This window comes from Lampetra fluviatilis, chromosome 40, assembly GCF_964198595.1.
Source record: "Lampetra fluviatilis chromosome 40, kcLamFluv1.1, whole genome shotgun sequence".
NCBI lineage: Eukaryota > Metazoa > Chordata > Hyperoartia > Petromyzontiformes > Petromyzontidae > Lampetra > Lampetra fluviatilis.
The window spans coordinates 4,782,297-4,795,713 of NC_136314.1; the positions used below are offsets into that span (position 1 = coordinate 4,782,297).

Consider the following 13,417-nt stretch of genomic DNA (forward strand, 5'->3'; position numbering starts at 1 on the left):
AATCTCGCTCGAGTGATTTGCGGTGTCGTTCTCGAATGTGACAAGTTTGGACGCCAGTGGCACACTGCGGCCGACTCTTTGCGAATTACATCACGGGATCTTTAACGTCCACTGTGAGTGGAGCAGACGGCACATAGTAGTAGTAGTATTATTATTCTTAGGGTTAACGGATGTGTAGTAGTAACCAGGGGGGCCACTGGATTCGAATCTCTGCACCAAGCGTCGAACGCGCAACCGCTGAGCCGCTGTTTGGCAGTAGAATTGACGTTTTCAGAAAAAAGGATGTACACATCTTTAGCCTTTCTAAGCATCATTTCAGTTTTTTAACTCAAACAAATTCAAAATACATAAGCGAATTGTAAAAAATACTCTCACTTTTGTTTGTTTTAAACCACAGTTGCCGAGCACAGGCACCTCAAATCCCCAACAAAAGGGGCCCAAAACGCCAAACGGCGACCTACAGCACTGTTGAAGATGCAACAGATAATTGTTGAGCTGAAGGACGACAAACCTTCGCCCACCGGGCTTAGCTTCGCCCACCAGCAAGTTGTTGCTGACTCGGCAGCTTCAAGGCAACCCCACCCACCCATACCATCTCTGGGCAGCAGTTGAACACGTAGGAGTAGGCTTTTGCAACCAATGTTATGGGTGAGATTGCGTAAATATAAATGTGTGTGTCGTTAAACACGCCATCACCCGACACATCCAATTTAGCGAGGTTTGTCACGTAAACAAAAGACGTGCCAATTAGCTACTAGTTCGGCACGCCGGTGGGTTGGAGAGTAACGTCTCCCCATGGCGGCACAAATGGGCGGCACGCTGCTGGAAAAAAACCAGAGGACCCAGAGAAAAATCCACGATACCACTGGGAGAGAGACACGCAAACTCCAAATAGACAGCAGGCATCAGGGTAGGGATCAAACCCACTTGCAATGCGTGAGGGCGCGGGTTCGATTCCATCTCCCGGCGCGGCAGCTGAAAGAATCCGGCCGAGTTTATTCAAATCCCCCGCCTCAACCACCACCAACCAACCGCCACCACCAGGCACCACCACCACCAGGCACCACCACCACCAACCACCACCACTACCAACCACCACCACCAACCACCACCACCACCAACCACCACCAGGCACCACCACCAGGCACCACCACCAACCACCACCAACCACCACCACCAACCACCACCAACCACCACCACCACCACTGTCCACCCAGCAGTGCACTGGATATGGGTTCACCGCCGCGGCTATCGGTTTGTCGGTTCGCGTGTGGTGCGGTAAAGTGTGGGTACTCCCACGCTTCCAATACGTGGATGCGTTCCTCTCGCCTACATTAAAATTTGTATTATTTAGTTGTTTTTGGAGTCAAGCTGTGGCAAGTGTTGGACTCCGCCGGGTTTAGCGGTAATGCTGAGACGGAATGAAGTCTCCTTGGGATCCCGTCAGGGCTCGTGAATGCTAGGAGGCTGCGAGAGTTCCAGGAGGGGCGTAGGTTGCTTAGCTTTTCTGAATGAAATCGATCGTCGACCCCATTGGGGCTAAGTGGAAAAATCTCACCCTCGCGCCGATTGCAATGGCGAGGCTGGGGGGGGGTAACGCCATTCATGCGGTTTGCGTGGCAGAATTATTTATTATTAATATAAAACGTAATTTGGCAGCTACGGGGGCAGTCGGCATGCCCAGGCACGCGTGCGCACGCGCACACTCATCCTGTATGCACACTCACCGCTCGCACGCACACGTTCATGTACACGCTCGCCATTCTCACACGCTTTAGAACCCACGCGCGCTTTTGAGCAGAAGCCGTGTGCCGTTGACCGCGGCGCTATCGGGCCTCGGCACACTTCCTCCTCCCCGGCTGACTAACCCGTCGCACGCGCACGCTCAAACCCGTCGCACGAGCGCGTGTCGTTTCCCTTTTCTCTGCCGTGCCGTGCCACTGCCGCTTGCGTGCGCGTGTGCGCACACACCACCCGCGCTTCGCACGCGCGCGCGTCGGTCTGCACACGTGGGACGGAACTGTGGCATGGCGACAGAGCAAGCGGATGCAAATGCCGGTTGTTTTAAAAAGCCGTGCCGCCGCGGTGGTGGTCGGCTGCGACCTGTCCGCCGCTGGGCGAGCGCCTCCCCGAGCTCTCGCGGCGCGCAGAATTCCCTCGTCGAGCGCCCGCTCCATCTCCACGGTAGACGTCCTCTCGGGCATGTCACCTCCTGCGGCTTGCCACCGCGCGTGGCAGGAGGTGACAGAGACGGACTCGGGCATACAAAGGCAAAGCTCCCCCGTACAGCCTTGTAAGCAGACTGTCAGGGCTGTTGGCGAGCACCTATTAAGGTCGGCACGGCACACGAGGGGGTGGTGTGGCGAGAACCGGACCTGGCGGCCCCCTTTCCCTCCCTGTGATACTGATGTTTACACACCGCACCAGATACTTATTTGAGGCTGAGTCTACCTAGGGGAGGCCCAGGACCGGTTCAAATAACCGTTGCTGGTGTTAGCCGTGAGCTCGGGTTACTGGGTTCGTAGCACAGCGCACTAACTCCTACACTACCACTCCCTGCACACACATTGGGGTTAGCAAGCACCTATGAAGGCCGGCATGCTACACGAGGGGGTGGGTGGCCAGTACCACACCCAGCCGCCTTTGTCTCCCCAGTAGCGATGTTTACACACCCCACCAAGTACTCATTTGAGGAGGCTGAGTCGACCTAGGGGAGGCCCAGCACCGGTTCAGATAACTGTCGCTGGTGTTGGCCGTGAGCGGGAATCGAACTCGGGTCACACTTCCACTCCCTACACACACGCGCACACAAACACACATTCACACCCGGTTAAAAATGGCTTTTAACAAACGGACGACAAGAGGAACGGGAGAGAGAGGGGGGTCGTTTCTGACTTTGCAGCTTGCGGCGAAAAGCATTTGCACCGCCCCGAGTTAAATATTTGCCGTGTCGTGCGTCTGGCTAAAGTTGTGCTCCCTAGCCCGCTACTCAGCGTTGGCCTTGATTAAATTATTTTCTTGTGATGCACGGGTCACAGTGCAACCGTTCGGTTGCCCTAAAAATTCCACAGGAGGACCGGGGGCAAAGCCGGCTCAAATACCCCCCAAAAAAACCTGACACGGCTCTGGCCCCTCTGCACGACTCCCTGACGAGTGAGCGGCTCTCAACGTAGCCCCGTTGGGACCGCTCACCCCTCGTAGCCCTCCTCCCAGAAGTTCTCAAGCCTTTGGCGCGATTCGATTTGTTCATCTCAAGGTTGGACGCAAAGATGCATCAACTCCGTCCGTCCGTCTGTTTGTCCATTAAGGGGGTTGGGGGGTTGGTTCTAGAAACTCGCGCTCGCACGGTGAAATATTTATGTAACTTTAGTATAATGCCGTGTCGCTATTATGGAATTGCCCGGTGAAAAAGTGTTGCCCAAATAAAAAAAAAACAGCAAAAAGTTGGCGCCGCAGCACTAAAACTATTTAAACTAAACAATTTTCTATTTTGGCAGGTAATAGCCCACTGAGCTATATAGCTCTTTTTCAGATACCACCCTGGCCACAAATCAACAAAGTGGCTTATCGTGTGGAAATGTATAGCAGCCAAATACTCTGAACGCACGTTGATTCTAAATGCGGAGGGAAAAAAACCAGAGGACCCAGAGAAAAATCCACGAGACCACTGGGAGAGAGACACGCAAACTCCAAATAGACTGCAGGCGTCAGGGTAGGGATCAAACCCACTTGCAATGCGTGAGGGCGCGGGTTCGATTCCATCTCCCGGCGCGGCAGCTGAAAGAATCCGGCCGAGTTTATTCAAATCCCCCGCCTCAACCACCACCAACCAACCGCCACCACCAGGCACCACCACCACCACCAACCACCACCAACCAACCACCACCAACCAACCGCCACCACCAGGCACCACCAACCACCACCACCACCAACCACCACCAACCAACCGCCACCACCAGGCACCACCACCACCAACCACCACCACCACCAACCACCACCAACCAACCGCCACCACCAGGCACCACCACCAACCACCACCACCACCAACCACCACCAACCAACTGCCACCACCAGGCACCACCACCACCACCAACCACCACCACCACCACCAACCACCACCAACCAACCGCCACCACCAGGCACCACCACCACCACCAACCACCACCACCACCACCACCAACCACCACCAACCAACCGCCACCACCAGGCACCACCACCACCAACCACCACCACCACCAACCACCACCAACCAACCGCCACCACCAGGCACCACCACCACCAACCACCACCACCACCACCACCACCAACCACCACCACCACCACCAACCACCACCAACCAACCGCCACCACCAGGCACCACCACCACCAACCACCACCACCACCAACCACCACCAACCAACCGCCACCAACAGGCACGGTTCCTTCGTGCGCACCGCCTGGACCGAGCACTGCCAATCGTCGTGGTCGTCATCGCGAACGATAACGCTGGCGAGCGCGGGCGGGCGGGTGACGTGTCTTGTTTCGTTGCAGCACGCCGCGGAACTTGAAAAGAAGCAAAACGACACGGAGAACAAAAAGCTGCTGGGAAACGTCGTTCAGTACGGAAACGTGGTGCAGGTACTTGCCGGGTGATTGTCGTCATTGTTGTCGTCGGCCACGATCGAGCCGCTGTGGGATGAAGGCCTCCCCGAGTCATCACCGTCTCTCACGGTCCCGCGACTCGCTTACTGCCAATTAACCATCACAGCGCCGACAGCGGCGCGGGGAGGCCTTCATCCAGCAGTGGATGTATCTGCCAGTCATTTCAGTCGACCCGTGGCACCTGGGTCTTCTCCGTGACCTCCTGCCAGCGGGCGTTCGACACTTCACTTGGCTTCAACGTGCACGTAGCCTGGCACAAGCGCCGTGGTGACGTCACCGCCACTTAGTGGCGAATGCGCGCGTCGAGCGGCAGCGAAGCGGTTAGCGCGCTGCGCTGCAAATCCGGCAACCCGAGTTCAATTTCCGCTCACGGCAGCCAACACCCGTGACGATATTCTGAACCGGTCCCGGGTCTCCCCGAGGTCAACTCCGCTTTAAATGAGTTCCGGGTGCAATGTGTACACATCGCCACCAAGTGGGGCAAAAGTGGCCGGGTGTGGTTCTGGCCACCCACCCCATTGTGTACCGTGCCGTCCTTCCCAGGTGCTGCTCGTATGCGTGTACGTACGTTGACCTTCTTTCGCACCGTACGTAGCCAACCGTGCTAATCGGCGGTGCGGGGGGAACGGACAGCAGCACTTTCTAACAGCACTCGCCCCAGCTTCTTGTTAAAGGCTGCACGGGGGTTGGGGGGTCTTTGCGCGTGCGCCAGCTGCTGCACATGAAGAGCAACAAGTACATGACGGTGAACAAGCGTCTGCCGGCGCTGCTGGAGAAGAAGGCGATGCGCGTGATGCTGGACCCCTCGGGCAACGAGGGCTCGTGGTTCTACATCCAGCCCTTCTACAAGCTGCGCGTGCCCGGCGACAACGTGAGTCACGGGCGGGGGACGCGGCGCGGGCGGCAGACGGCGTCTCGCTCGACGTCAAATCCTGGACGTCCCTCGTCTTGAGTGTCGTCGTCTGGCTGTGTGCCCGTCCGTGCCCGGTTGCGTCTGTGCAGTTGTGCCTGGTTGTGTTCGTCCGGGCACGGTTATGTCCGGCTGTGCCCGCTTGTGTCCATTTGTGCCCGGCCGTGCCTGGTTGTGACCGGTTGTGACCGGTTGTGACCGGTTGTGACCGGTTGTGACCGGTTGTGCTCTCCCCGTGCCTGGCCGTGCCCGGCTGTGCCGCCCCCAGGTGGTTGTGGGAGACAAGGTGGTGCTGAACCCCGTGAACGCCGGGCAGCCGCTGCACGCGAGCACTTTCGAGCTCGTGGACAATCCCGGCAGCAACGAGGTGCGCGCTCGCTCGGAACGTCAAACAAACACAGCCACCCCGAATCCACGCCTCGGCACGGCAATCGCGGCCAGGAGGAGGGCAGACGCACGACGCGGAGTCGATTGTTACGTTGTTAAAGTCGCCTGGTGGCTCGGGCGTTGGAGCAGTCAACCGGCACCGCTGAGATCCTGGGTTCTGATCCAGGATTCGGCCAGCTGTGCGCAAACCTGGGCCCCGTCACCAGCGGCTTGGTTAGAGACTGACAGACTCACGTAAAGACCCATAGACTCGCATAACGATCCATAGACTCGCGTAGAGACCCAGAGAATCACACTGGGTTCCCAGGTGCAAGTGGGTCGATGGTCTCAGCCCGGTCATCGATGACCGCACAAAACAAGGCATCACGTTCAATTGAGTTCTGCGCTCCGAGAGTTACGAGCATCAGTTTGATTTCGTGCCATGAGAATTACTCTCTGAGCAGGAGGATCAGGTGGGAGTGGGCTACCGCCTCCTCCTATGTGGACTACAAGTCGCTTCAAGGGATCTTCAGAGGTAGCTCTGCGGTAGCAGCTTCCGTGGGCCGTTCTCCGACGCGAAGGATCGCCCTGCCGTACGGGAAATCTGACACGGCACTGGTGAGACGCGATCGGGCTAAAGTTGGCGCTCGGAATCGTACGTTTGCAGATCCGTTAGGTCCGTTTGCGGTGCGTGTTGCGCAGGTGAATTCGGTGCAGTGCGACACGAGTTGGAAGATCACGCTCTTCATGAAGTACAGCGACAACCAGGAGGACATCCTCAAAGGGGTTTGTGTTCCTGCACTCATCCATGCACTCATTCACGCACTCGTTCACGTACTCGTTCATTCACTCGTTCATTAATTTCACGCAATCATTAATTCACTCATTCATTTACTCATTCGCTTATTTCACTTACTCGTGAAATCATTAATTTACTCAGTCGTTCGTCCGTTATTGAAGTGAGCCGTCGAGCTGCTTACCTACCGCGTTGCCCGGGGAATTTTACGTCCGTCCATCAAGAGGGCACTTTGCCAGTTTCCAGACAGAGGGCATAATGGTGATGATGTTGCTAATGGTGATGTTGATGATGGTGATGTTGATGATGGTGATGTTGATGATGGCGATGTTGATGATGGTGGTGGTGTAGTGGTTAGCGCGCTGTACTACAAGCCATGCGACCCGAGTTTGATTCCCGCTAACAGCCAACACCGGTGACGATTATTTGAACCGGTTCTGGGCCTCCCCTAGGTCGACTCAGCCTCAAATGAGTACCCGGTGCGGTGCGTAAACATCGCCGCTGTGAAGAGAAAGACGGTCGGGCGTGGTGCTGCCCACTCACCCCCTCGTGTGCCATTACCAACCTTCATCGGTGCTCGCTAACAGCACTTTCCACAACAGTCTGTTAGGCTGGACGGGGTGTCTTTGGTGGTGGTCATAGTGCTGCTGCTGCTGATTGTCATGTTGACGATCGTGGTGGGTGTTACGCCCACTTGCAGTCACCTTGCCCCCCCCCCCCCCCCCTGGGCTCGAGTGCCCCCTGGGTCTCCATGCGATGTACTGCGCTTGAGCAGGCACCACCGTCGAGACATGACGTGGTGTTGGTCATGATGAAACCGATGCCGACGGTGATGTTGACGTTCACGATGATGATATCGACGATGTGTCTTGTTAATTCGACACATATGGGGCTGTGGCCTTTGCCGAATTATCCAGTACTCCAAACTATGTCCAACGGTACTCCCCAGTGCCTCCTGCCCCATTAGAAAAATAATCCAAATTAGTTTGCCAAACTTTTCACACCGCATACGCATCGACACACACCCTGCATACATTCTATCCTAAACTTTGGATTTGTCTCGCAGACTCAGGGTTTTATACTTCAGCCCCTTTCTGTTACTTCTTGATGGAGGTGGAGACGGCATTTCTGAGAGGGTTGGCGGTAACAGAGTGCACACACAAGGGACAGTCCAAAACGATCGGTCTGCACTAACGCTCACCACGATCGCCACGCTCACCACGCTCACCACACTCACCACGCTCACCACGCTCGCCACTCTCACCACGCTCACCACGCTCACCACGCTCGCCACTCTCACCACGCTCGCCACTCTCACTACGCTCGCCACTCTCACCACGCTCGCCACTCTCACCACGCTCACCACGCTCACCACGCTCGCCATTCTCACCACGCTCGCCACTCTCACCACGCTCACCACTCTCACCACACTCACCACACTCACCACACTCACCACGCTCGCCACGCTCACCACGCTCACCACTCTCACCACGCTCACCACGCTCACCACTCTCACCACGCTCACCACGCTCACCACGCTCGCCACGCGCGCCGCCACCAGACCGAGTCGTTGTTTTGGTCGTGGCGTGCGACGTCGCCCCACGTGCTATGCTGAAATTGGACCATTCGGTACGGCAGTTCGGCTCGTGGCAAATTGCTAATACGCCGTGTAGATGCTAAAAGCGCAGCCGTGCCGAATTATCCTCAATTATGAATGATCAAATACCGACATGACGAGGTTTTACTGTATGTTGAACTTCTTTTGCCCTGTACGTAGCCAACCATGCTAATCGGAGGTGCGGGTTAGATCTCGTAAATGTGTCGTGCACCCACCGCCACGTGACGCAGCCGCTTAGTAAGGTTTGTCGTGTGATCAGAACGTGCCAATTAGTTTCTACTACAGCACCATGTTGGAGAGCAAACCCACAACAACATTTCCAATTTGAGTTAACGACGTTTCGCTGGCGATTACAACAACCAGCATCATCAGCCGACCACCAGAATGTGTGAAGAAGTCTTCACAAATTCTGGCGGTGATGTCATCACTGTGCACCTTCAAGTGCAAAGAAGCACCCAGGAGGGTTATTGCATTCACATGAATTACTAATTGGACGTATCAGGCGGATGTGGACATACGACACATTTCCCGCGATCTCCAACCTAAAAAAACAACCTCATCGTGAATAATATCGGTCGCGAAAGCCCACGCGTTAAATTAACGGCGTGGACCGTTCCTGACCACGTTTGCTCTGCAGGGGGACGTGGTGCGTCTCTTCCATGCGGAGCAGGAGAAGTTCCTGACGTGCGACGTCTACAAGGAGAAGAAGGAGTACGTGTTCCTGCGCACGACGCTGCGCGAGTCGGCCACCTCCGCCACCAGCCCCAAGGCACTCTGGGAGGTCGAGGTGCGTGCGCCTCCAGCGAAGACCTCACGTGGGAGTGTCTGCCGCTCGCCTGGGGTTCGATCGCGTTTCGTTTTCCAGGGCGCTCGAATCTGCGGAGCGTCGTGCACGCGTCGCCTTCGTCATGTGCTCGGCGTACGGTGGGAAAGAGGTTGAACAAAGATACATGTGTACAGCAAGCTGCTCGCGGCCGCAAGGTTGCGAGTTCACATCCTGGTTGGGAGATGCCTTGCCCCATCAGCCCTCTAGGTTTTATTCTGCCACTTTGTGGGAAGGTGTTGTCCTATGGAGAGACATGCCCCCACCATAAGAATGTGGAATTTCCACCACTGCCTCAGGACTGCAAACAGGAGGTTGAGCACCAATGCCTCATTGCTCATTTGAGCAGAACATCACTCTGACTTTATTTTTGGATTTAAAGTTTTCGTGACTGCAGGGATTCATCTTCTTGGTTCTTTCGGTAAAGTCACGTAGAAGGGAAATAATAAAATAATAAAAATAAAACATCAGAAAATAAAATTCTCACGACGTTTCGGCCACAATGCAAGCAGCCGTCCCCAGGTGAAGAACAGGTCTGTCGGAAAGACAGCGTCTGAATGAACACCACCAGGCTTGGCAGCGTATATTTAAGCTGGGTTAGAGGAGGAAGTGCGCCTTGACTTTATTATCATCAGCCATGATCAATCCACTGCTGGATGAAGGCCTCCCCAAGCTGTCGCCGGTCTGATTTGTTGCGTTTCTGCCCGGCAACACGAGGAGACGCGATGAGACGCGATGAGACGCGATGAGACACGAGTGAGAAACCCCCCGGCCCACGGCCGCGACCGCTGACGCCATCGTCGTTGTCGCCGCTGTCGCCATCAGGTGGTGCAGCACTGCCCGTGCCGTGGTGGCGCCGGGCACTGGAACACGCTCTTCCGCTTCAAGCACCTGGCTACGGAGAAATACCTCGCGGCAGAGGTGAGCTCCGCTCTGGACACCGCTAGAGCCTCCGCTAGAGCCACGGCCAGTGAAGAGCAGCTGCCGTTTGAGAGATTCCGTTGCAGGTGACTGAGACATCGCGTTCCTTTGTCTGAGATTTGGCGAAAACGGCGGATTCGTCGCCTTCAACTCCATACAGCGTTGGGTTGGGGCGGTGCGAAGTGATACGGTCCACGGTTTGGTGTTGGAGAGTCGTGCACTCGCGCACGAGGCATCGGCATCTTCCGTGATCTGTGCCAATCCGGTGAAGGGTCAATCTCGACTCGTGATTTGGGCAGAGGGCGGAGCTACCTGAGTCGTGGGCGGGGCTACCGGAATAGTGGGCGGGGCTACCTGAGTCGTGGGTGGGGCTACCTGAATAGTGGGTGGAGCTACCTGAGTAGTGGGCGGGGCTACCCATCAGTGGGCGGAGCTACCAGAGTAGTGTGCGGGGCTACCAGAGTAGTGGGCGGGGCTACTGGAGTAGTGGGCGGGGCTATGCAAAATGGGCGTGTGTATGTGCGCATGCGTGCGCCTTCACGCATGCGGCCGAGTGTGCATTCGTTGTTGTAAATAAAGGCCGTCATCGTTGTCATTATCGCTTGGTTGCGAATGAGCCGCTAATGAGTTTATTTCAATATGTTTCATATCGTCCTAGATCAACCCCGATTACCAGGACGAAGGGAGTGTGGCTTCCCCGCACACGCCTGTGAGTACCGCATTGTGCGCGGCCGTTGGCAACGAAGTGCCGGACGGAGGAGGGGGAGGCGAGAACGACGAAGACCGCTGCAGCGCACGCACTCGCTCACTCGCTCACGCACTCGCTCACGCACTCGCTCACTCACTCGCTCACGCACTCGCGCACTCGCTCACTCGCTCACGCACTCGCTCACGCACTCGCTCACGCACTCGCTCACGCACTCGCTCACTCGCTCACGCACTCGCTCACTCGCTCGCTCGCTCGCGAAGGCCACCAGGTCACGCGTTGCAGAGGCGGGCCGAGTGGCTTGGGGGTCAGGGGTCAGAGTACTGAGCTGGCACTGTTCAGTTCCACTGCCTGTGACTAAACCGTGTTCTCAAGTGCAGTGAGTTCATGGTCTCTGCCTGGCAGTGGCGGGGGGCCGTGTATTTTACACGTAGGCCTTCAGTGCGATCCTCCTGCAATGAAACCACCTTTGGATAACCTTACCATGACACTAGGGCTACAGGCTATTGTCATTCGACGTAACCACTCCCCATATTAACAGTGACAGTCACCTTTATCGAGCGGAATGAAGTGATTTAACACGAGGCTCAACACCTGTCAGAGTTACAATACACTAAATGCAGAGGCATGAATACATGGTGACTGAAACCATCAAGGATGTACCACTATGACGCAGTATGACAGGATGCTGCATCACAAATAGAGATCGCATAGCCCAAATCAATGTCATTACCAAAGAAACAAGAACACACTCACAACAACCAGTCACATTTACTCATTCGACCACCAAGCAAGCAAAAATGCCGTAAAACACAAATAACACAATCAGGATTCAACAGGCTTCCACACAGAAAAAAAAAATCTAAAGCACTACATCTAAAAATATCAACGTCACGAAATAAAGTTTAAATAAATCATAGATGATGCTACGTGACGTGCTAGCTAGTTTTACTTCAGTTAGCTAACTGGCCCTCCGACCACGCCACACGGACAAGGCTAATGTAGGCGGCTTGGCCAGCTAGAAGGCTCCGGCGTGTCACAGAATACGCCCAACACGGCAAACTCGACATCTGATTGGCTTCAACAGCAGAGGGGATTCACTCGACATTCTGAAGGCCTCAGGGTAGATTTTTCACCCGGATTGTATAAAAGCTCCAATTTCTATGAGCTTCACTGGAAGCAGCGCAACTGAGAGAGAGAGTAGCAATGAAATGACATTAATCTACTGATGGGAACGAACTTGTAAAATACACATAGCATTAATGAAAATATATATTCAATTATAAAAATAAAATTTTCTGATTCTGACAATCTCTAGCCCAGCAGAGAAGGCCCTGCTGCCTAGTCACCCAGAAACCATCAAGACAACTTTGTTTTGGCTAAATTCCAGCTCTGAGAATGAACCACGTGGGTTTTGAGGGCCGTACCACAAACGTTACTGTCGTTGGCAGAGTGGGTGGGAAAGTGCTGCCCTCCCACTGCGCAGACCAAGCGTTGGCTGAGTTGATGGTCTTAGCCGGTCACAAATTACTACTTTTAAAAACGGCACACGAGAGGGTAGGTGGACAGCACCACGCCCAGCCGCCTTTGTCTCCCCTGTGGCGCTGTTTACACACCGCACCAGGTACTCATTTGAGACGGAGTCGACCTAGGGGAGGCCTTGGACCGGTTCAGATAATCGTCACCGGTGTTGACCGCGAGCGGGAATCGAACCTGGTTTGCCAGGTTCGTAGCGCAGCGTAGCGCTAACCGCTACACCACCGCTCCCCAGCGCAGCACACAGACGTACAACCTGGCTGGTCGGTCCTCGCCGTGCAGGTGGAGAGGGAGTTTCCTCCGGAGGGCCCGCGAACGCGCGCCCGCCGGCGCCAGGAGAACATCCACTTCACGCTCATCTCGGTGCCGCACGGCGACGACATCGCCTCCATCTTCGAGCTGGATCCCACGACGCTGCAGCGCGGGGACTCGCTCGTGCCACGGTGAGGGGCGCCGCCCGGATTATAACGGGGGTCAACAAACTAAAAGCTGTTAACAAAAATATTTTGTTTGTTTAACCAGGTAAGGCCCCACGGGGGCTATGTAGCTCATTTTTCATAAGCGACCTGGCCGCAAATGATATCTCAACAAAGTGGCTTATCAATGTGGAAACGTATAGAGGCCAAATACTTTAAACGTGTCTTTCTAAATGTGGAGGGAAACACAGGAGGGCCTGGAGAAAAATCCACGCGACCACGGGGGGAGATATTCTTGGTTCTTTCGGTAAAGTCATGTAGAAGGGAAATAATAAAATAATACAAATATAAAACAATAAAATTCTTGATCATCAGGTGTCAAATCCACAGCAAGAAAATTTGAGAAAAGAGTTTATTATGTTATTATTTCCCTTATACGTGACTTTACCGAAAGAACCAAGAATATGAATCCCTGCAGTCACGAAAGCTTTAAATCACGGGGAGAGAGACAAGCAAACTCCAAGCATACAGGCATTCAATAAAGAGGTGGTGGCCTTTTGTCTTTAAGAAGCTGTGCGTAGGGTGAACGCTGCTGCTGCTGCTGCAAACCACTTAGCCCCGCAACAGCCCATAGCACCTGTCGTGTGCACGGTGGATTCCCGTTCCTGGCACTGTCCAGGCTCG

At 55.1% G+C, this 13,417-nt stretch overlaps 1 protein-coding gene across 3 annotated transcripts in view; it reads left to right on the top strand.

Annotated features, from left to right (window-relative positions):
• LOC144946140 (inositol 1,4,5-trisphosphate-gated calcium channel ITPR1-like) overlaps positions 1-13,417 on the top strand; it is an 83,952-nt gene that overhangs the window by 31,213 nt on the left and 39,322 nt on the right. For all 3 annotated transcript variants that reach the window (XR_013639785.1, XM_078874910.1, XM_078874909.1), the window contains exons 4-11: positions 4,531-4,617; positions 5,354-5,512; positions 5,820-5,918; positions 6,620-6,703; positions 8,969-9,118; positions 9,980-10,075; positions 10,734-10,784; positions 12,600-12,760. Coding sequence is in view for 2 of the 3 variants with exons in the window: in XM_078874910.1 (XP_078731036.1) it covers positions 4,531-4,617; positions 5,354-5,512; positions 5,820-5,918; positions 6,620-6,703; positions 8,969-9,118; positions 9,980-10,075; positions 10,734-10,784; positions 12,600-12,760 (887 nt within the window). In the remaining variant the exon portion in view is untranslated. The remainder of the gene's footprint in view (positions 1-4,530; positions 4,618-5,353; positions 5,513-5,819; positions 5,919-6,619; positions 6,704-8,968; positions 9,119-9,979; positions 10,076-10,733; positions 10,785-12,599; positions 12,761-13,417) is intronic.